General features: G+C 47.3%; 1 protein-coding gene across 2 annotated transcripts in view; it reads right to left on the reverse strand.

Annotated features, from left to right (window-relative positions):
* Window positions 1–19,595, reverse strand: part of fmnl1a (formin-like 1a) — a 31,071-nt gene extending 11,476 nt beyond the window's left edge. The window contains exons 1-8 of one of the 2 annotated variants that reach the window (XM_056287229.1): window positions 19,405–19,595; window positions 18,994–19,245; window positions 4,097–4,180; window positions 2,539–2,625; window positions 2,346–2,419; window positions 1,430–1,513; window positions 1,197–1,334; window positions 111–219 (exon numbers count right to left, since the gene is read on the reverse strand). In XM_056287229.1, coding sequence (XP_056143204.1) covers window positions 111–219; window positions 1,197–1,334; window positions 1,430–1,513; window positions 2,346–2,419; window positions 2,539–2,625; window positions 4,097–4,180; window positions 18,994–19,179 — 762 coding nt within the window. In that variant the 5' untranslated portion in view covers window positions 19,180–19,245; window positions 19,405–19,595. Of the gene's footprint in view, window positions 1–110; window positions 220–1,196; window positions 1,335–1,429; window positions 1,514–2,345; window positions 2,420–2,538; window positions 2,626–4,096; window positions 4,181–18,993; window positions 19,246–19,404 lie in introns of those variants that run through there. The other variant, XM_056287230.1, reaches the window with a different exon arrangement.
* Between the last annotated feature and the right edge of the window lie 3,559 nt (window positions 19,596–23,154).

Genomic DNA, 23,154 nt, shown 5'->3' on the forward strand with positions numbered 1-23,154 from the left:
GTGGTTTGTTTCGAGAAGAGTGAAAGATTAAATTTGGATGTGAGGATGTGCTGAAGTGGATGCTGGGCAGTGTGGAGGGAGCAGCGTGTTTGCACCACCAGAGAGTTTACCTGGTAGTTCATGATCGCTCGCAGGCACATGATGCACACATGCACATCATCTCTCTGGTTGGCCGAATGGGATTTTTTATGAATTCTGTTGGCCAGAGTATTGCTTAACCTGCAAAGAGTTTACAGAAATTAGGAGGGATAACACCTTAACAGGTAAAGACTATGTGCAAAATGGTTAAATGCTGAGGCTCAGATCTACTAAAAAGGCTAGAAGCTATTATGGGCAACAGAAAATAGTGTCTGCAACAGTCGTCGATGCTGTAGCTCATATGAGGTCAACAAGCAGAACGCCATTTGTAATAGCATCCTGCAGGCACCATTACTTTGGCCTTGGGTTGTGTGTACTTGTGCACCAGCAACAGTGCCAAAACAAAAATCAAAAGGGACTCGAAAACTGGGATTAAAGACCGATTTATGGGGAGTCCGGGTAGCATAAGATCGCAGGTTTGAATCCCCGTGCTACCTCCGACTTGGTCAGGTATCCCTACAGACACAATTGGCCGTAGTCACGTGTGGGATGTGAGTTATGTGTCCTGGTTCCTGCACTAGCGCCTCCTCTGGCCGGTCGGGGCGCCTGTTCAGGGGGAGGGGGAACTGGGGGGAATACCGTGATCCTCCCACGTGCTACATCCCCCTGGTGAAACTCCTGTCAGTGAAAAAGAGGCGGCTGGCGACTCCACATGTATCAGAGGAGGCATGTGGTAGTCTGCAGCCCTCCCCGGATCGGCAGAGGGGGTGGAGCAGAGACCGGGACGACTCGGAAGAGTGGGGTAATTCGACAGGTACAATTGGGGAGAAAAAAAAGGAAGGGGGTGGGGGGGGGATCCAAAAAAAAGATGAATTTATAAAGGACATGATGGAGGATAATGTCCACACAGTGGCTTCTGGGAATATAGGGAGTCTTGTGCGCTCTTGTGGCACTGGGTCATGTGAGATAATGAACAAAGTCTCCCATGTCAATCAGAGCAGAAAATTCTTTTTTAGTCAGGAATCATTATGTGGCGTTCCCTAAATATGCATTTTGTAAACAATATTCCCTTTTTTGGAATTCAGTGCATTGTTAGTTGCAGGAGGTGCTGCTCGTACCTCAGTGTCAGAGCACGAGCAGCTCGGGTCATGCCATGAGACTGGCTGCTGCTCTTATTCAGGTCCTCCAGTGACCTCTCAGTGGACTTTCCTTTCTCTGACAGACTGCCACCATTCTCAAGTCCTTCTATTTCAAACCTGTGGGGATGTTTGTTCAAGACAGGGTAAATTTAGACACAAATTGTTCCTCTTATTGGTTTCATATTGAGAGGGCTCTTGGTGCCGGTACTTACAAGATATCACTATGTGCGTGGGAGAGGTATTCCACCAACACGTCCAAACCTTTGTTTTCCTCGCTGAGAAACTCCTGGGCCCATCTATGGAGAAACAGACAAATATAAAGAGACACTGTGACGATCATTTTGTTAAGATTTATAATCTTTTCCTATCTCATCGTCCTAATTACCCTTTCTGAAATTTGCCATAACAATGCACTTTTTTATTGACCGTTCAATTTCGTATATTCTCAACCATCTGAAACTGCTCTTAAAATATTATATTGGGCGTCCGGGTAGCGTAGCGGTCTAGTCCGTTGCTTACCAACACGGGGATCTCCGGTTCGAATCCCCGTGTTACCTCCGGCTTGTTTGGGCGACCCTACAGACACAATTGGCCGTTTCTGCAGGTGGGAAACCAGATGTGGGTATGTGTCCTGGTCACTGCACTAGCACCTCCTCTGGTCGGTCGGGGCGCCTGTTCAGGGGGGAAGGGGGAACTGGGGGGTACAGCGTGATTCTCCCACGCGCTACGACCCCCTGGTGAAACTCCTCACTGTCAGGTGAAAAGAAGCGGCTGGCGACTCCACATGTATCGGAGGAGGCATGTGGTAGTCTGCAGCCCTCCCCGGAATGACGGAGGGGGTGAAGCAGGGACCGGGACGGCTCGGAAGAGCGGGGTAATTGCCCAAGTACAATTGGGGGGAGGGGCCCGGATTTTATGTTGCAGAAGCTTTTGTTTGTTCTTGATGTTGCCATTCCTAATCTCTTAAGAGACTATTATTTTTGTGGTGACTTCCTGTTTTAATAAAGGTGGATTAATGAAATACAATCTGTAAACCATTTTATTTAGTGTACCTCCTGTGTACCGAATGTATTCCCCTTGACCATAGAATAACAAAACCAGCAGGCCCATCCTGGCGAAGACGCTTACCCAATATGATTGGTGCGAAGGGATATCTCCAGGTCTTTGAGGACCTGAGTAGCATCTTGGATCCGCTTCTTGAGCTGAAATAGGGGACAGTCAGTATCCACACCCCTTTGTCCAGTTGTAAATTGACAGAAAAGACCATAGATGTGTTTCAATACTTTATGAGTGACAGCAGGAAACTGTATACTGTACCAACCCTGCGGGGCACCCCTCCCTGGTCCTGGTAGAAACTCTTGATCTTAGTCAGGTAAGCACAGGGTTGGCTCTTCACTTGGAAGCGCTCCTAGCAGATGAAGATTCATGGAGGGCAGAATCAACGTTAGTCTTGTTAAGTTATTGTTAAAGCTCTGGATGATGAGACGGCGTGTACCGACATGCCATCACATAGATATTCTCAGAGGTTCTTAGTTTGTTCTCCTGTGTGTAGAGGCAAGGTATCTCATGAAGCTGGCTTGTAACTCACTCACAAGCTAACATTCTCACGTTTAGCTGTACCATCTATGTAGTATTTTTTTTGGGGGGGGGTCCAACCCAGTCAATGCCCACCCCAAAAAAATATTTGTGAAGGAGTGAATCTAGAAATATATGCTGATGTGAGCCTTACAACATTTTTGAGTTATTTTCAATTAACATGATATCCTCATCGTTAAGAAAATTGGCCAAAAATAAATTGTCTGCCCCCAACTTCTATTCTCTCTTAGCCTCTCCCTTATATTCTATCCCTTGGTATCATTACAATACGGTATTGCCCATGCGGTTTCATCTGAGGGTTTTTTTTAACTCCTTTTATTAATCCCCGTAGGGCAATTCTCTCTCTGCATTTAACCCATCCTAGCTGTGTAGCGAGGAGCAGTGGGCAGCCGCCATGCAGCACCCGGGGACCAACTGCAGTTCGTCTTGCCATGCCTCGGTCAGGGGCACAGACAGGGGTATAAACCCTAACATGCATGTATTTTTTTGATGGTGGGGGAAACCGGAGCACCCGGAGAAAACCCACCGCAGACATGGGGACAACATGCAAACTCCACACAGAAGACGACCTGGGATGACCCCCAAGGTTGGACAACCCCGGGGTTCGAACCCAGGACCTTCTTGCTGTGAGGCGACAGGGCTGACCACTGGGCCATCGTGCTGCCACACATTTCACAGAATTTCAAGAAAAGCCATTGACATGGATGCAAGTAAGACATGCTCTATTACCTTTAACAACATTTAACAAACAAATCAAACTTCTGATGACAGTTTTTTATATATGCAGTTGTGCTCTGCATCCCTCACATTATCACATGCCATTGCTGAACGTTGGGTTTATGTCCTGTGTTCCTTAAGTCCATTGTATGTGCGAAGGCACCTGGCTAACGGTAAAGAGCTTGAAGATGAACCTGATAAGACGCAAGCCAACTTACACCGAAGTAAGTAGCGCTTAAATGCTAACAACCATAGCAACCACAAACCGCTCTGTTTCCATGGCAACACCTCTGCGGCATCCGTTGCTGTTTTGCAGGGTGGAAGCAAGAGAACCGTGTAGCGTCACTACACCGCACATCATGACCTTTATCACACTGTTTCTATTTCGCTCCGTGCCACACAAATATTTTGTCACTGATATAAACTGACTGCATGATGCATCCTCGCAGTGCTTCACTGAAGACTCGAGGAAAACTGAACTGTTAAAATAGCGCCTTTATTCTCAGCTGTGAAACCAAAGTGTGAAACAAAAGTCCCAGTATCAGTTGTGACCAGGTTTTTCTTACCTGATCACACACCAGCTCCCATTTCTTCTCGTTGTCGTACTGGCTCAGAAGGTTCAGTTTATCTGGGGGCAAGTTCATGTAGCTCTGCGAGAGAAATGAGGAGTTAGTAAAGCCTACACATATCCAACTGATTAACTTTGCAACCGTATGAAGAAATGGGACTTGTTGAGTAGATAACAGGTTAAGAATTCTGTTTATTCTTGAAATAAATGGCAGGTTTGGCTTAAGATTTGTTGTTTTGTTTTTTTACTTTCCTGGTACTGTACTGCAAAACAGCATATTTACAGCATGTCCTGTGTTGTCATGCACACACATTTACTGAGCGTTCAGTAATGTTGAAATATTATCAGAGCACAAATGTTCCCTGAGTGTGATGCAGAGGGATGCAACCGCTGACCTGCTGCACCACCACGCTGACTCATCCTTGCCATGTGTTGTATTGATGGTAGTCAGGGGATACCGCCCGCTTCACGACGTGCAAGTTTGTGTTCAGAAACACAGTCTGCAGAAGCGAGTTTCTGAGAACTGCTGCTTTATTTATGCACAGCAGAATGTCGCCACGCGGAGAAGATTGCTCTGAATTGCACTTAATGACGAGACCAAATCAAACTCGCTTTTGTTGCCAAATTGAGGTGAACTCAGCAACAGCATACAGCCAAGACAACTGGCTCAACAACAAAAAAGCAAGTTAAATTGAAAACCCAATACAAATATGTTCAACCTTTCCATTTTCACGCTTTGTTCCTTTTTAAAATGTTCTTTTAACTTTCTAAATCACCTTGTACAGACAGTCCTCTCTCCTCAAGACAGCTGAACCCTCACAGGTAATATTAAGAGTATTGGTGGTTGGTAATTGAGGTGATTATACACTGAAAGCCAGGGTTGTTCAGTGTTGTCCTGACTGGTGCAGGTCACCTCAACCCCTCAGAAAAATAAATCCCAATAAATGCAACAGCTAACCTCTTCCATGACACCATGAATCAAGTTTTACTACTTCTTCTTCTTCTTTTACTACTCAAACTGAATTTTAGTTACATGAAAAGATTTTAAGGTGTTCAGACTTCTTCGTTGATGTCTTCATTTTTTTTTTGACATTTTAGTTTTACTTTGGCAGCTAACCCATCATGTCACCCGTACACACACTGGCAGTTGCTGATGTCATTATGCAGATTAATGTGAACTGTGCCTGCTGTTCATTATTATTTGTTTGACAAGGAATGTTGGATCATTCTCGAATTCATCATCTTGATAGCAAAAGACTGTCATAGCCTATCGTTTTTTTGTTTTATAGAAATTGTATTACATTTAAGATTCAGAATAGATCCAGAGCAAAGTGTCTTGATGCATGCTCAATAATCCATCCATACATTATCTTGATCACTTATCCTGCTCTCAGGGATGCTGGAGCCTATCCCAGCAGTCATTGGGCGGCAGGCGGGGAGACACCCTGGACAGGCTACCAGACCATCATAGGTCCAACACACACACACACACACACACACACACACACACACACACACACACACACACACACACACACACACACACACACACACACACACACACACACACCTAGGGAAAATTTAGTATGGCCAATTCACCTGACCTACATGTCTTTGGACTGTGGGAGGAAACCGGAGCCCCCGGAGGAAACCCACACAGACACCGGGAGAACATGCAAACTCCACACAGAGGACTACCCCAGGGCTCGAACCCAGGACCTTCTTGCTGTGAGGCAACCGCACTAACCACTGCGCCACCGTGCCGCCCTGCTCAATAATCCAGGTAAGAAAATCAAAGAGGGTTGAATCAGTTCATCTGGATACAATATTTATTGACAGATACGTTTCATCACTCATCTAAGACTGAAGAGGTCACCTAGATGAGTGATGAATTGTATCCGTCAATAAACGTTGTGTCCAGATGAACTGATTCAACCTTCGTTGAACCAGAGCAAAGGGTTCACATAGTTTCTGTCTTAGCTCACTACAGCAAAACAATCCAATACTTCACATTTTATTATTTGAATAAGATTATTCAGGGTCATTATTTCTATTTTTCCTTTTTTTTTGGCAATTAGAAATGTTTGCCATTGGACATTTTTTGGCGTGTAAAAGCTGTTGATTAGGGTGTGATTATATTAAGTACTGTAGATTCTCAAGCAGTAAATAATAATAATAATAATAACGATGATAATAATACATTTTATTTGTACAGCGCTTTTCAAAATGCTCAAAGACGCTTTATAAGTATTAAAATAAACATAAAATCATTCACTCATTATCCAAGCTGTTTATCCTAATTAGGGTCACGGGACGCTGGAGCCTATCCCAGCAGTCATTGGGCGGCAGGCGGGGAGACACCCTGGACAGGCTACCAGACCATCATAGGTCCAACACACACACACACACACACATACACACACACACACACATACACACATACACACCTAGGGAAAATTTTGTATGGCCAATTCAAATGACCTACATGTCTTTGGACTGTGGGAGGAAACTGGAACACCCGGAGAAAACCCACGCAGACACAGGGAGAACATGCAAACTCCACACAGAAGACAACCCGGGACAACACCCAAGATTTGACTACCCTGGGGCTCGAACCTAGAACCTTCTTGCTGTGAGGCGACCGTGCTAACCACTGTGCTACTGTGCCACTAAACATAAAACCAAAAGCATAAACCACACAACACATAACCACAGATTAAAAGCAATTCTGAAGAGGTGTTTTGATTAATGATTTGAACGTGGACAGATTGGTACAGTCTCTGATGTATTTGGGGAGGGGGTTCCAAAGGGACAGGGCAGCTGTGGAGAAGACTCTGTCACCCCAGGTCCGGTGCTTGGTCCTGTGTGGTGGCAACAAGAGGTCCAGTGCTTGGTTCTGTGTGGTGGAGACAGGAGGTCCGGTGCATGGTCCTGTGTGATGGAGACAGGAGGTCTGGTGCTTGGTCCTGTGTGGTGGAGACAGGTGGTCTGGTGCTTGGTCCTGTGTGGTGGAGACAGGAAGCCCAGTGCTTGGTCCTGTGTGGTGGAGACAGCAGGTTGGCATCGGGGGAGCGAAGGCTGCAGGAAGGAGTATGATAGTGGAGCAGGTCGGTGAGGTAGGAGAAGCCTATGAAGGGCTTTGTGAGTGAGGAGAAGGACTTTTAATTGGATCCGTTGTGGGACAGGGAGCCAGTGGAGGTTCTAGATGCCAGGGGTGATGTGGTCAAGAGAGTGGGAGAGCAGGCGGGCAGAAGAGTTCTGGATGTACTGGAGTTTATTTAGGACTTTGGATGATGAGCCATACAGAATCAGAATCAACTTCACTGGCCAAGTGTGCCAATTCACATGAGGAATTTGACTCTTGTTCACAGCAGTTTCTAGCACTTGCAAACGCACACATTAAAGGAAAAAACAGAAAATAAACAAAAACAAAAAAAGAAGAAAAAGACAAGAAACAAATGGAACAACAACAGGACATTGGAGGTAAGCATGTATTGCAGAACAGGTGTGTCGCTACTATACAGAGTTTTGTTATGGTTGAGTAATTAACAACCTATGCCCACCTATTATAGCATATTGCTTATATACTACATTGCTCATACACCATACACCATACCAGAATGCTGTTGCAGTAGTCAATTCTGGACGTGATGAAGGCATGGATCAAGGTTTCAGCTACCGAGAAGGAGAGTGATGGGCGGAGACGAGCTGTGTTTGTGGTTTCTTGTTTTCATGCATAAAAAAAGATAAACGAGCGCTTAGACGGAAACAGGCATTTGCTAAGTTACAGTTTGGTCTCTGGTGGGGCATGGGAGGGGTTTCACAGTGGCTTTTGTGGGACAAGACTTGCAGAACAAAGCACCAGAAACCACACGTACATGTGTTTTATTAGCGGGCTTTTTTTTTTTGCAGCTGCCATTGTTGTGCCTCGCACCTCTTTCCGGTTCCTTTGCTTTTGCCAACGCAAACATTCAGTAGAGGACTGTCTCATTTTAATAAGCTCTGCGTACCAAATATAAGGAAGTCCAGCTCTCACTTCCTGGCAGATTGTTAAAAACGAAACAGCCCGTTAGACAGGATTCCCTCACTTTTCTGCCTGTTTTTGAAATACTTTTGTCATTTTTGTGTGTATTTAAAGCCTTGATGGATTTTTATAAAGTGAAGACAAAGTTCAGCAGAGGTTAAGCCATTTATCTACGTTTGTCAGTCACAATCGACAGATACTTTGGCCCCCCGACACTTGGAGGAAAACGGCTTTCTTCAGCTAACCACAATAGCTGCTGTCGTAGTTCTGGTTACAATTTTCAGATCTAGTAATACTTTCCAATTTTGCAAGATTTGTGAGACAATTCGGAAAATTTTGAGGTCAATTATAATATATATGAATACTGAGGGTGTAGTGGTTATGGGGCTACATAATTCCCCTTATTGAGCTAGTAGGAACGTTAGTTTACAGCTGCTGTTTCCTCGGTCCGGGTTACAGTGACACACTTTCGCTGCGCGGGTTTTTTGTTGTTGTTATAATGGTGGAAGGAATAAATGGTGCACGTTGTGTAGCCGAAAGAGAAAGTTGTCACGACTCCTGCTTGAGCTCCTCTACACTGGTGACCCCGACGTTTGTCTCTTGGTAGTTATCAGAGACAATCTTTCGAACGAACATGGTTGACGAAATCAACGCGGTTTCTCTCAAATTGCCAGAGTTCTGGGAGTCATCGGCAACGACATGGTTCGCCCAGGCGGAAGCGCAGTTTGCTATCCGCAAAATAACGGAGGATGCTACTAAATACTACTACGTGGTATCGGCGCTCGGATGTTCGACTGCAACTAGAGTGGTGAGCCTCCTTACAAATCCTCCGGCGGCAGACAAATACAAGGGGTTCAAAGATCACCTCTTGAAGATTTTTGAACTTTCCGACGCCGAGAGGGCCCACCGTCTCTTTTCTCTGCATTACCGATTGCCGCAAGCTAGCTGAAGAAGCTGACGAGTTCTTCTTGGCCAGCCAACAGCAGCACTGCGCGTCCGCGCTCACCCCTGCCCACCCCCACACGCCACCACCTGGTGACTCCATGGTGGTCGCCGCGGCAACCCCCTGTCGGCGACAGGAGCCCGGCCTGTGCTTTTACCATGAAAAGTTCGGGGCCAAGGCGAAAAAGTGCAACTCCCCGTGCAATTTCAGCTCGTCGGGAGACGCCAAGGCCGGCGCTCACTAGTGGCCATGGGCGTCGGCGTGGAGGACAACAGGCTACTTTTCCTGCGAGACTCCATCTCGGGGCGGCGTTTCCTATGCGACACTGGGGCGCAGAGGAGTGTCGTACCTGCATCGAGTGTGGACGCCCTGTCGGGCGCTCACGGCCCTCCCATGGAAGCTGCTAACGGCAGCTCCATCCGTACGTACGGCACGAGGCGTTTTAACGGACAGCGGTTCAGCTGGGATTTTGTCACCGCCGACGTGGCATTTCCCCTCCTCGGTGAGGATTTTCTTTGTGCTCATGGGCTGCTGGTGGACGTCAGGAATCGACGCCTGATTGACGCCGTCACCTTCGCTTCACACGCGTGTGCGCTCAGCGATACAGGCTTCGTCAGGCTGTCCAGCATGCTCTCCAATGAGGACGTGTTTCTCCATCTTCTCTCCGAGTTCCCTGACCTCACTCAGCCCACATTCTCGTCATCTACGACCAGACATGGGGTTGAGCACCACATCGTCACCACCGGCCCGCCGGTGCACGCCCGAGTTCGGCGCCTCGACACGACCAAGCTCTCTGTCGCCAAGGCGGAGTTTGAGAACATGGAGCGCCTCGGCATCATCCGTCGCTCCAGCAGCCCGTGGGCTTCACCCCTCCACATAGTGCCTAAGCCTGGCGGTGGGTGGCGTCCATGTGGTGACTACCGTCGGCTCAATGACGCAACAGCACCGGACCGCTACCCGGTCCCTCACATCCAAGATTTCTCCGCCCACCTGGCTGGGAAAGTGATCCTTTCCAAGGTGTACCTCGTCCGTGGATACCACCAGGTGTCCGTCCATCCCGCTGATGTCCCCAAAACGGCTGTGACAACTCCGTTCGGACTGTTCGAGTTCCTGCGCATGCCGTTTGGGCTTAAGAATGCCGCGCAGTCCTTCCAACGCCTCATGGACTCAGTGTTGCGGGACCTGCCTTTCCTCTTTGTGTACCTGGATGACATCCTGGTCGCTAGCACCTCCGTGTCCGAGCACTTGTCCCACCTCAGAGCCCTTTTCGAGAGACTCAGTCTGCACGGGTTGATAGTTAACCCGGCCAAATGCCAGTTTGGTCTGAGCACCATCGACTTCCTGGGCCACCGGGTCACCAAGGACGGGGCGGCCCCCCTTCCATCTAAGGTGGAGGCCGTCGCAGACTTTCCACGCCCACACACGGCCCAGTCCCTCCGGGAGTTCATTGGCATGGTGTCCTTCTACCACCGGTTTATCCCCCGGGCTGCCGATCTCCTCCGCCCCCTATATGAGGCTCTGAAGGGCACAGCCCCCAAACACGCTGTGGACTGGTCTGCAGAGAGGGACACGGCTTTTAAGGATGTGAAGGCCGCCCTGGCTGACGCAGCGATGCTGGCACACCCTGTGTCTGGAGCGCCCATTGCCATCACGACGGATGCTTCGGACTACGCTGTCGGCGCGGATTACGAGCAGTGGGTGAGCGGTGCGTGGCAGCCGCTTGCCTTCTTCAGCCGGCAGTTGAACCTGAGAGAGCGCAAATACAGCACCTTTGATCGTGAGCTGCTTGGCCTTTTCCTCGCTGTTAGGCACTTTCGTTTCCTACTGGAGGGCCGTCAGTTCACGGCTTTCGTCGATCACAAACCGCTGGTGTTCGCGATGGCCATGGTGGCAGAGCCGTGGTCAGCCCGCCAGCAGCAACAGTTGGCCTACATCTCAGAGTTTACCACCAACGTGAGGCATGTCGCTGGGAAGTCCAACCCGGTCGCTGACTGTCTCTCCCGGGCCATCGCTGGTGCCGCCCATTTGGGACTCGACTACAGCCAGATGGCGGCTGACCAGGCCGCCGACCCAGGAGTGCAGGCATGCAGGACCGCTGACACAGGGCTGCAGTTGGAGGATGTGGCTTTCGACGGCGCCGGCGCCACGCTCCTGTGCGACATCTCTACGGGTCAGCCCCGACCAGTCGTTCCGACTGCTTGGAGGCGACGGGTCTTCGACGCAGTCCATGGGCTGTCTCACCCTGGCAGAAAGCCTTCACAGAGGTTGGTGGCAGCAAAGTTTGTCTAGCATGGACTCAAAAAGGATGTGAGGGACTGGGCTGACACCTGTGTGGAGTGCCAATGCTCCAAAGTGCTCCGGCACGTCAAAGTGCCCCTGATACCTTTCACGGTACCTGAGAGGAGGTTCGACCACGTGAATGTGGACCTGGTGGGCCCCCTACCCTCCTCCCGTGGTTTCACATACCTGCTCACCATGGTCGACAGGACCACGCGATGGCCAGAGGCCGTCCCGCTTTCGTCCACGACAGCGCCTGAGGTTGCCCGAGCGTTCATCGGAACCTGGGTCGCCCGCTTTGGCACCCCATCTGACCTCTCCTCGAACAGAGGGCCGCAATTCACGTCAGCGCTCTGGGAGGAGATCGCCGCGGGTTTAGGGGTGAGGCTCCATCGCACCACAGCATATCACCCTCAGGCGAATGGATTGGTCGAGAGGTTCCATCGCTCGATGAAGGCCGCATTGCGGGCTACCCTCAAGGACGACCGCTGGGTCGACAAACTGCCTTGGGCGGCTCCCAAGGAGGACCTCCAGTCCTCATCCGCCGAACTGGTCTACGGACAGCCACTTCGGGTCCCGGGGGATTTCCTCCCCACCGCCACAGCTCCCTGGTCCGCCACATGCCAACGGACTGCGCTGCAGGAGGAAGCCAGGGCTTTTGCACCAGTCCCCACTTCTCAGCATGGCGGCTCTTAGTCCTATGTCCCCACGGAGCTGCGGTCGGCGGAGTATGTTTTCATCCGTCACGACGCGCACCGCGGTCCCCTGCAGCCACCCTACGACGGCCCATTTCGGGTACGGGACACTGGAGATAAGCACTTTGTGGTGGAGGTTGGCAGCAGGCTGGAGCGGGTTTCTGTGGACCGCCTCAAGCCTGCTCACCTGGACTTAGACCGCTCTGTTGGTCTTGCCCTGCCCCCACGGCGGGGGCGCCCCCCGGCTCTGCCCCCCTCCCCCGGCGAGCCGCCCCCTGCTTCCCCAGCCCCTCCCTTTCCCCGGTCCAGCTGTGAGGACTCTGCTGCTTTGCCTGCGGTTAACCAGCCCCCAGCTCCTGTTCAGCGGAGCCGTTGGGGCAGAGAGATCCACCCCCCTCGCCACACTGACTTTTCGTATTAAGGCGAATTCTGGGGGGACATGTGTAGTGGTTATGGGGCTACATAATTCCCCTTATTGAGCTAGTAGGAACGTTAGTTTACAGCTGCTGTTTCCTCGGTTCGGGTTTACAGTGACACACTTCCGCTGCGCGGGTTTTTTGTTGTTGTTATAATGGTGGAAGGAATAAATGGTGCACGTTGTGTACCCGAAAGAGAAAGTTGTCACGACTCCTGCTTGAGCTCCTCTACAAGGGAATGTATTCTACATTATATTGGAAAAATATATTGTTAAAATCAGCTGTGCATGTGTCCCACAATGGCAGAAATCATATTTCTGACAAAAATGCCGAATCTTGACGAGCATAAAATCATTTTTAGAGCAATTTGATGACTCTTGTAAAACAAATATCACTGCTAATAGTTTAGAGAGGAACCATTTCTTAGAGGAGGGATCAGTCTAGTTTGGTGAACTAGAATAACCCTGGAATTTCTCCGTTTACTTTACCTGGCTGAGGAAGATGAGCTCATTTGGTATGAGTGACTGATTTTATAGACCTACCACAGCTTGGAGTTACACAGCAACACAATTATATAAAATAAATGAGGAGATTTTATAATGTGATTTTTCTTTTCTGCTTCCGGTGTGGCAAGATGGCGGCGCAAATTCATGTTTGTGACGGTCTCACCCAGTACCGTCCATGCAGTGTCTTTGTCCACGTCGGCATCTAAGTTTGTCTTCGTTTGATGACTGGGAGAGCTGGCGCTGGATCGGCTGGGAGAGCTTGGTCTGCTGCATCCTGTGGGCCCAGGGACCACGGCCCTGCCTGGAGCTGTGCCCGAAGAGGTATCGAGGGCGGTCTGACAGGACGCAGAAGCGGGGCAGTCTAAGCTAACTGCTAGCCCATGCAGACCGGCAGTTCCGATAACGCCGAGGGCGGTCTGGTGGCGGCCTCGCCTAGCCTTGACTGTGTTTTTAGTGTCGTCATGTGGAGTGCGGGTGGGTGTGTCGAAGGTGTCTGGCTGGGAGAGCTAGCGTTGGATAGGCTGAGGGAGCCTGGTCTGCTGTGTCCTGTGGGTTCAAGGACCACAACCCTGATCGGAGCTGCTCCCGAAGGGGAAACACAAAGGGTGGTGTGGCAGGACGTGGAAGCAGGGCAGGCTAAGCTAACTGCTAGCCTATGCAGACCGACAGTTATGACAGTCATCCTGGCTGGCGTTCATTCTCCTGGACAGTGTTTTTTTTCTTTGTTTTGTTTAGTTTAGATTAAATGTGTTGGTTTGGATATATGTGTTCTTGTAGTTCTTGTAGTTTGGATATGTGTTTTTGTCTTTGTGTTGCACTGTTGTGGGCTGGGGGAAACGATGCTTCGTTTCATTTCATGTGCGCAAGTGCATGAAATGAAATGACAAATAATGTTTCTGATTCTAAACCTTCACTTCAGCTTTATGTGAAAGCTGACAAAATCCCACTAATTTTCTAAATTATCAAAAGAAAGTCTCTGAAAATCAATCCAGCGAGTCAAGTTAATTCTTTAAGAGACAGTACAAGCCCGTCTCATGCCATAGGCAATCATCAGCTGTCAATAAAGTTACACGGGAAAGAATATAACATATTAACTGCCTCGTCGTGCACATCAAGTGCACAACGTCCATTAGAGAAGGGGGAGGTGCCTACATTCAAAAATTCAAAAACGTGATCGCTAACCGTCCAGTAAAAGGGGGGGGGGTTTGCATACAAGATTAATGGTATTTGTCTATTGGCATTACTTATTTAAAATTACAAAATAGATGCTTACATCTATGTCTGCAACTGCTGGCCAATTCATTCCTGTTATTCAATGTGGACATTTCTGGTTTGCAAATGATAAAATATTTTTCAGCTAGACATAGATTGCACATTTTACCACTGGTTAAATATGCTTTGTTTTTTTGAGAGAATTTTCCAGGTGGTTGAATGATTGTTTCTGTCCGCCAATCACCAAATATAACAGCTTAAAGATGTTACATTCTTTAAACGGTTGTTTCTGAAGCTACACACGTGTGCATTAAACCTCTTTTTGAATGTTCAGTTAGACCGATGTATGTCTCTATTTTGCCGTTGTCCTCTCTCGTCACCGTAGCTTGGTAGATAACTCCTTTCGTCTGGCATTTTCTTTCGAGGGGGCATGAGTCGTTCACACGGCAGTTGCAGTTGGGGGTGTCCGTTTGTGATGAAAGTGTCATTGATTTGGTCTCGATTCTTGTGTTGTGTGACAATATCATTTGTTGAATGTTAGTGTTGTGTTCGTATGGACAGAGTACCCGGAGATTACTTTATGTAAAGGAGCTTTTATTCATATCTCTCGGCTGTACATGTCCACCTGACTGTCAAGGCATTGGAGAGCGCAGTTCTGGATTTTGGCGCTTTTGCACCTAATATTTATATCCTTTCTGGGCGGGGTTACATCCGGTCAACAACATGTAAACAATAAGTAGTTCCGTATCCACAGTGAATGATAGAACATTTATCAATACACCACAGTTAGGCATGCAGCTGTAAATAATTTTAATGGTGTTGCTGTTGAATAGCTATCTTCCTCAGTTGGTGGTCCGGGGTGAAGCACTTATCCAAAAGTTTAAAAAACTGCTTACCGATGTTTGTGGCCATGGTGTCGCTGTAGGCTGGGTTGTACCAGGTGATGTTTCGTCTTCTGCTACGTTTGTTGATTTGCTGGTAGTCAGTATTTAATGGTGGGATGTTCTTGCACTTAAAATTGTAGCCGCTCTTTCATCGTGCATCTTGGTATGGGGGTGTAGCGTCATTGAAGATGGACTCATTTGATGATAATTTTGAGAGTCTTCAATTAATGCTTTCCTGGATGTTCTTCAAGATGAAGGGTGGGTGGTTGCTTTCACTAAGGACATACTGCAGCATGTTGTGGGGCTTAATGTACGGCTTGTATGTGCCGTTCCTAAGGTCCACTGAGATTACCAGAAAGTCTATTTGTTTTTTGTTTGCTTCAATTCACCGTTTTCCTTATTCAGCGCGCCTGCAATGCATTGTGGTACAAGGTGTATAGGATGCGCGCCAGATTGTAAATTCAGTACTGTCATCAGCTGTTGTGTTATGTTACTTTCGGACCGGGTTTAAGGTGCATCAAAATTTAAACAAAAGACCAATTTCCAAGCTGATCTCTAAACAAAGTATTATGAGCAACAAAAAAAAACAACACTCAGAATCTTAGAAGATCTTACAATTAAATCAGCTTAATTTTACTGTTTATATTTTTACCTTATTGGTCAGCTATCAAAGGTGGTAATAAATTTGTAAGATAAGAGCAGACAACCCAAATTTTATTTAAATCAGGTGCCATAGAAATAGGAAAAATAGTTTTCAAAATACGAAATGTTTTTATCCTCCTGACAGCTCTCTCAACATGCACCCTTACAGAGGCTATATGTCGTGTCTCTATCTCTTCTTCAATGGTAAGGGATGCATTATCTCTCGGGAAGGGTGAAATGTTGAGGTATGTCTTTAGTGGTAAATCGTCCTCTATTGTGAAGCCCTTGTCTGCCACAATGGAATCGCCCTCTGCAAGAAGCTGCAAGATTCCGGAATCTTTTGTTATAGCCTTGACACTGCAATGGCCAGCATACAGGTCTGAGACAAAGGTAACAGCTTCTGATGGTGCAATTTCTATAAGCCCCTTAGCTGTATTGTGATGCTTGTAATTTGAGTAGCTTTCACTTTGCGATCTCAAAGAACTTGGCATTTCAATAAATATTTCTGTGGTATCAGCGATAACCCTAGCTGATGGGTATGTCTCTTTGAAAAATATGGCCATGGTTTGTCAACAGTCTCTCTGGATGGCCATATTGGAAAGGATCGAAATCTTGTGTGAAGGAAGTCAATCCAGGTTGTGAAGGTGCGTGAGAAGTGACTTACATAAATTCCTGCCCTGCTTGAAGTATCTTCTTCTAACATTCCACATCGCAATCTTGCCAATATAAGGAAAAAAAACTCTTGATCAGGAGTTAAGAAACGTTTTGGTCCATGCTTGCACGAATCTTCAGTTAACCTTTCCACATTGGTGTTTGAGTGGTGATAAATTATCAACAGCAGGTCCAAAGGACCTTTACTTTGACAAAGGCATATGAGTTTAAATACTTGGGGTCAACTGTCCAAAGTAACAGGGAGTGCAGTAGAGAGGTGAAGAAGAGAGTGCAGGCAGGGTGGAGTGGGTGGAGAAGAGTGTCAGGAGTGATTTGTGACAGAAGGGTACCAGCAAGAGTTAAAGGGAAGGTTTACAGGATGGTAGTGAGACCAGCTATGTTATATGGCTTGGAGACAGTGGCACTGATGAAAAGACAGGAGGCGGAGCTGGAGGTGGCAGAGTTGAAGATGCTAAGATTTTCACTGGGAGTGATGAAGAAGGACATGATTAGGAATTATTATATTAGAGGGACCTTTCAAGTTGTACGGTTTGGAGACAAAGTAAGAGAGGCAAGATTGAGATGGCTTGGACATGTGTGGAGGAGAGATGCTGGGTATATTAGGAGAAGGATGCTGAACATGGAGCTGCCAGGGAAGAGGAAAAGAGGAAGGCCAAAGAGGAGGTTTATGGATGTGGTGAGGGAGGAGATGCAGGTGGCTGGTGTGACAGAGGAAGACCCAGAAGACAGGAAGAGATGGAAACGGGTGATCTGCTGTGGCGACCCCTAACGGGAGCAGCCAAAAGTAGTAGTAGTAGTAGTAGTAGTAGTATATTTTTGTATTTGCGAACCATCATATAAATATTGGCACATACTGTTATTCACTCTCTACATCTATCTACAATATAACTCCATGCAACTGTATTTACCTTTTGCCTCATCCAGATTATTCACACACAGTCAACTCATACTATACCTGACCTTGAAGTAAAATTCTATCCTTATTAAAGAAGGGTTACAGCGACGTCATGGACGCACCCCTCCCCTCCCAATAGACATCATGACACATCAGCATCAACCATGGTTAGCCACTCTACAAGTCGATAAATACTCGTTCAACTATCCTAAAACATTAAGAATAACAAGTGCAGACTCTTAACTGACATTCCCATTAACTGCTCCCTAAGCATTTTCTCAACATTGCTATAAACAGCTAATATATAAAACAACATATTGTTTTCTCTAAAATTGTGACTGAAAACCGCATCGTATTTGTCGCCAGTGTCGTAAAAAAAAAAGGACTTGGTATCGTCATTAAGTGATGTGTTTGCCAAACTTTTGAGATAATGGTGAAATCTTAGATGATGGTGAAACCTTAGCCTTCCGGTCTTATGCTCCATAAACTGTGTTGCTCAACTTCCTCTTGGGGCCAGCAGCCCACACAGGCACTCTTCTACCCTGGTCCAAAAAAAAAACGACAACTGTGCGTGTAGATTCAGAGAAAGAAACTACTTTAATGCAGCTGGAAACTTGGTTCAGTAGAATGAGGAGGTTGTTTTTTCTTCTGATATGAGCACCTTGCTCCCTCCCCTGACTACCAATTTGCCACATCACACACGCTTTAGATGTGCGGGCAAAAAGACCGGCCAAATGACTCAGTACTAGACTTTGCACAAGAAGGGAGATTTAGCTCATTTATTTAAAAAAGGGGGAAAAAAAGGCAACCTGAGCTCACCAGACAGAATCCTCTCAGTCCTGGGTACAATGGGATTTGCTTTTTAACCTCCTTATACTTTCACTTTTCTTAATTTGTGAAGACCTTACTTGTTTTGTAGCTTTTGAAAGTGAAGCAAGTATCCAATGTCTGTATTCTTCTGTGTTGTAAGCACTGATTTAGTCATAAGAACGTATACTTCACATGCTTTTTGGACGTTAAAAAAGTGTGTGAATGATGATCCAATTACTCAGTTCCAACATTGCTGTTGTTTTTTTGTTGCCCCCCCCCCCTTTTTTTCTCCTCAATTGTATCCGGCCCCACTCTTTCGAGCCGTCCCGGTTGCTGCTTCACCCCCTCCGTCATTCCGGGGAGGGCTGCAGACTACCACATGCCTCCTCTGATATACATGTGGAGTCGCCAGCCGCTTCTTTTCACCTGGCAGTGAGGAGTTTTGCCAGGGGGACGTAGCGCGTGGGAGGATCACGCTATTCCCCCCAGTTCCCCCTTCCCCCCAGAACAGATGCCCCGACTGACCAGAAGAGGCGCTAGTGCAGCGACTAGGACACATACCCACATCCGGCTCCCCACCCGCAGACACGCAGACACACCCGACCAAGCCTGGCCGGGGTTTCAAACCGGCGAGATTCGTGTTGGTAGGCAACGGAATAGACTGTTATGCCACCCGAATGCCCCAGTTCCAACATTATGAATAGTGACATTTATTCTTTTGTGTTATCATTTTTTGCATTTTTTCCTTTTAAAGACACTTAATTCGTACAATCTACATCGACTGGTGCTACTTTGTGTGACCTCTTCTATGATTTCACTGCATATATAGTATATTAATGCCACCCTGAGACAGGTGGGTGAAGCGAGTTGAGGAAGGCTGTTAGTTTGTTCAGAGCCGGTTTCCTCTCCTGTCACTTACCAGCACCACGTTGAATCGCTCCTCCAGTTCCTTCTCTGGGGGTACGGGCAGTTTAGGGGGAGCCAGCTGCTTCTTCTGTACGGTGGGTGTGGGATTGCTCATACTTGGCGCCGTCCCTACTGAGTTCTCGGTCTCCTGGGCCTCGGCCTGTTCCTGCACCACACCCCCGCCTGCGGCGTTCCCCATCACGAATCTCCACAAGTAATCCAGGAGGGCGAAGGTCACGCAAACTCCTTTCACCGAGAATTAAATCTACCACAGGGCGAAAGAAAAACAAAAAGAAATCAGGTTGGAAGAATTAACAACTCGCTCCAAAAGCACGACAAAAGGCATGATGGGTGAACAAGCATGTCCCCCAATGACCCGCTGGGCTTTCAGTGAGGTGAACATCAAATGACTGACATACTGCACCTGTCTTGGGCCCGAGGAAAGGGTGAGTGATGAAACCAGGCTCTTCCTTCTCATGTCTGTCCTTTCTAAAACCTGTCCCCGCTCTTCTGTCCACATGTACTTTTGATGGGTTTTTTTAGCAGACGTCAAAAAGGGTCATGCCTTTTGGGCACAGTGAGATAATAAAAGTGTATAGAACACGCTGCTCCTCATACTGTATGATGAGCTCAGTAGGGTGTGAGAGGAAGGAGAGGGCGAGAAGAAACCACCGAAGCACAAAAAAGCAGAAGAGTAACTTCCTGTGTGACAGAGCAACATAAAGGGGGTGGAGGTGAATACAGAAGGCAACACCACAGCAGAATGGAAAGTGAAGTCTGCAGCGGCAGAAACTAATAATGGGGAAGGCCTGTGAGCAGGTCCACAAGCAAAGCTTAAGAAAAGCAATGCATGAGAAAAACTTTTCGTCACCTTTGCCATTAAAATTCATCTGCGCTGAAATTAAGTTTCCTGTGAGCCAATTCACTTGCAGTTGCGTAACCAGGGCTTCCTAAACATAGAGGGAGCGGGGCCAAAAGGGGGCTTCAGAGAGCTGGCAGAGGGGCCTTTGATGATGGTGATAGGAAATTATCGAAAGCTTCAATTACAAAACATCAAGACACAGGTAATTATTTAGCTAAATAAATTGGAGAAGCAAGTAATTATGAATGAATAAATGAATGAATGGATGGATGAATGCATGAATGGATGCATGAATGGATGGATGGATGGATGGATGGATGGATGGATGGATGGATGGATGGATGGATGGATGAATGGATGAATGCCGAGCAGGGTAAAGAGTAAATAAATGGTGAATGGACTCCATTTACATAGAGCCTTTCTAGTCCACCGACCACTCAAACCGCTTGTGCTCTATTATAACAGCTGTCTGAAATTCAGACTTGACCAGAAATGTAAAGCGCTTTGAGTGGCTGTTGCAGCTAGAAAGGAGCTATATAAAATGCAACTTAATTGATTGATTGACTGATTGATTGATTGATTGATTGATCATTGCACAGCTGTACAGCGAAATTAAGTGCAACTCCCAGTGAGATATATATGAACAATGCATATTCAATTAACAGCAAAAGTTGTAACCCACGCTTGGCAGAGAAATATTCCATTATTTGCAAGCCTGATATGTCTACCTTGAACAGTAGAAATGAATTGGCCACCAGCTGTAGACAGAAAAAAATATCTGCTTTGTAATTACAAGTAAAACAGTGTCTTCATTATCCCCCCTCCATTAGATGATACACATGTGACATTTATTAGATGTTATATTTTTATATTTTAACTGTCTGCCCTTCCAACTGTGCCCCAACACGACATACGTAAATTACCCCATTTGACGTTATCTTGTTATATGTCAAATGTATGCAATTTCAACTGTGCCCTGGCCTTTGAATCCTCACGTTTTTCCCCTTCAAAACAAGCCAAAGCCCCTATCCCATTGGTTGAAACGTTTCTATCCCACCATTGGTTGCTGCGCATCGTAACTACCTACCCCATTGGTTGTAATGTCGCAAATGTTTTCTATCCTCTCATTGGTTACTGTCCACCGAAATTAGGGGCGTGACGCAGAGCAACGTAATATGTACTGACTGTGTGTTTTTCTTTGTTGTTTACCACACTGACGAGTTTGTGACGCACGAAACACGCTTGTAATGCAATGTATCAACGTTTTTTTTCTTACATCTATCTATCTATCTATCTATCTATCTATCTATCTATCTATCTATCTATCTATCTATCTATCTATCTATCTTTATATATATATACTGACAGTTTGTGGACCTCATCCCTGTAGGCAGTCTCATTGGCATTCTGTATTCATCCCACCACATCCATCCATTATCCAAACTGCTTATCCTGCTTTCAGGGTTGCGGGGATGCTGGAGCCTATCCTAGCAGTCATTTGGGCGGCAGGTGGGGAGACACCCTGGACAGGCCGCCAGGCCATCACAGGGCTGACACACACACACACACACACACACACACACACACACACACACACACACACACACACACACACACACACACACACACACACACACACACACACACACCTAGGGACAATTTAGTACGGCTGATTCACCTGACCTACATACCTTTGAACTGTGGGAGGAAACTGGAGCACCCGCAGGAAACCCACACAGACACGGGGAGAACATGCAAACTCCACACAGAGGACGACCCAGGATGACCCCCAAGGTTGGACTACCCCGGGGCTCGAACACAGGACCTTCTTGCTGGGAGGCGACTGTGCCACCACCACAGTAATGTCATCTACAAATGTTGTTATGGTATTTGTACTGCGGGTTGGTGTGCAGTCATGTGTGTAAAGTGAATAGAGAAGAGGACTCAGCATGCAGCCCTGTGGAGCTCCAGTGCTGAGTGTCAGGGTTGATGAGTGGTGTGTCCCCAGCCTGACAGTCTGTGGACAATTTGTTAAAAAGTCTTCTATCCATCTGCATGTGGACTGGCTGACACCCAGCTCGAGCAGCTCGATCACCATTCTGCTGGGCATTATTGTGTTGAATGCAGCGCTAGTCTACGAGCAACATCCTCACATCCCAGGTGCTCCAGATGCAGAGACAGACACCCCGGCTTCAGAAAGTAAAAGTCCTACCATGCATTTGTTCTAGCCATTCCCTTAACAAGGTGATTTCACTCTACCTGGCTGAAGAGTTGTTCTGATTAAATTCAGCCGGTGTAATGCATGGGTGGAACAAATACATGGCAGGACTTTTACTTTCTGAAGCCGGGTTGGTCACCTCTGTCCAGATGTGTCAGTGCAGAATGGAGAGCTGTGTTAATGGTGTCCTCACTTGACCTGTTGGCTCTGTAGGCAAATTGGTGTTGGTCTAGAGTGGGTGGGAGTGCAGATTTAATGTGTTTTAGGGACCAGTCTCTCAAAACATTTCATTACACTGGAGGTGAGTGCCACAGGTCTGTGGACATTAAGGCTGCTGATAGATGTTTTTTTAGGGACAGACACAATAGTGGCAGAATTAAAGCATTTGGGGACAGTACACAATGACAAGGAGAGGTTAAAGATGTTGCTGAAAACCTCCGCCAGCTGATCCGCACAGTATCTGAGTGCCCTCCCTAGAAGGCCGTCTGGGCCAGCAGCCTTCCTGGGATTGACACTGCGGAGCACTCTCCCGACATCGTCTTTGCTCACATGAAGTGCCAGGCAGTTTGTGGTTGGTATCAGTGCAGTGTCAGTCTCCGCCTCATACACCTCATTCACCTCAAAACAGGCAAAGAAGTGGCTGAGTTCCTCAACTAGGGAGTTGCTGCTGCTGCTGGTGCCGGTTGGGTCTTTGCTGCCTTTGTAGTTTGTGATGTGCTGAATGCCTTGCCATACACGCTTGGGGGTCCCCCTCACTGAAGTGTCCTTCAATTTTCTGCCTGTACGCTGCTTTTGCCTCCTTGATGGCTGTCTTCAGGTTGGACCTGACAATGCTGTATAATTCAGCATTGCCGGACCTGTAGGCTGTGTCGTGGTCCCCCAGCAGCATCTTAACATCTTCTGTCAGCCATGGCTTATTGTTTGGAAAGTGTCTGATATGTTTGTCAACAGTCACAGTATCAGTACAGTTTTGTATGTAAAACAGGACAGTGGATGTGTAGTCTTCTATGTCTTGTTGTGCAAATAAATCCCAGTGAGTACACCGCTCAAAGCAGTCCTGAAGCTGAGTGGAAGCCCTCTCAGGCCAAGTCTTT

This window comes from Lampris incognitus, chromosome 10 (assembly GCF_029633865.1).
Source record: "Lampris incognitus isolate fLamInc1 chromosome 10, fLamInc1.hap2, whole genome shotgun sequence".
NCBI classification, from domain to species: domain Eukaryota; kingdom Metazoa; phylum Chordata; class Actinopteri; order Lampriformes; family Lampridae; genus Lampris; species Lampris incognitus.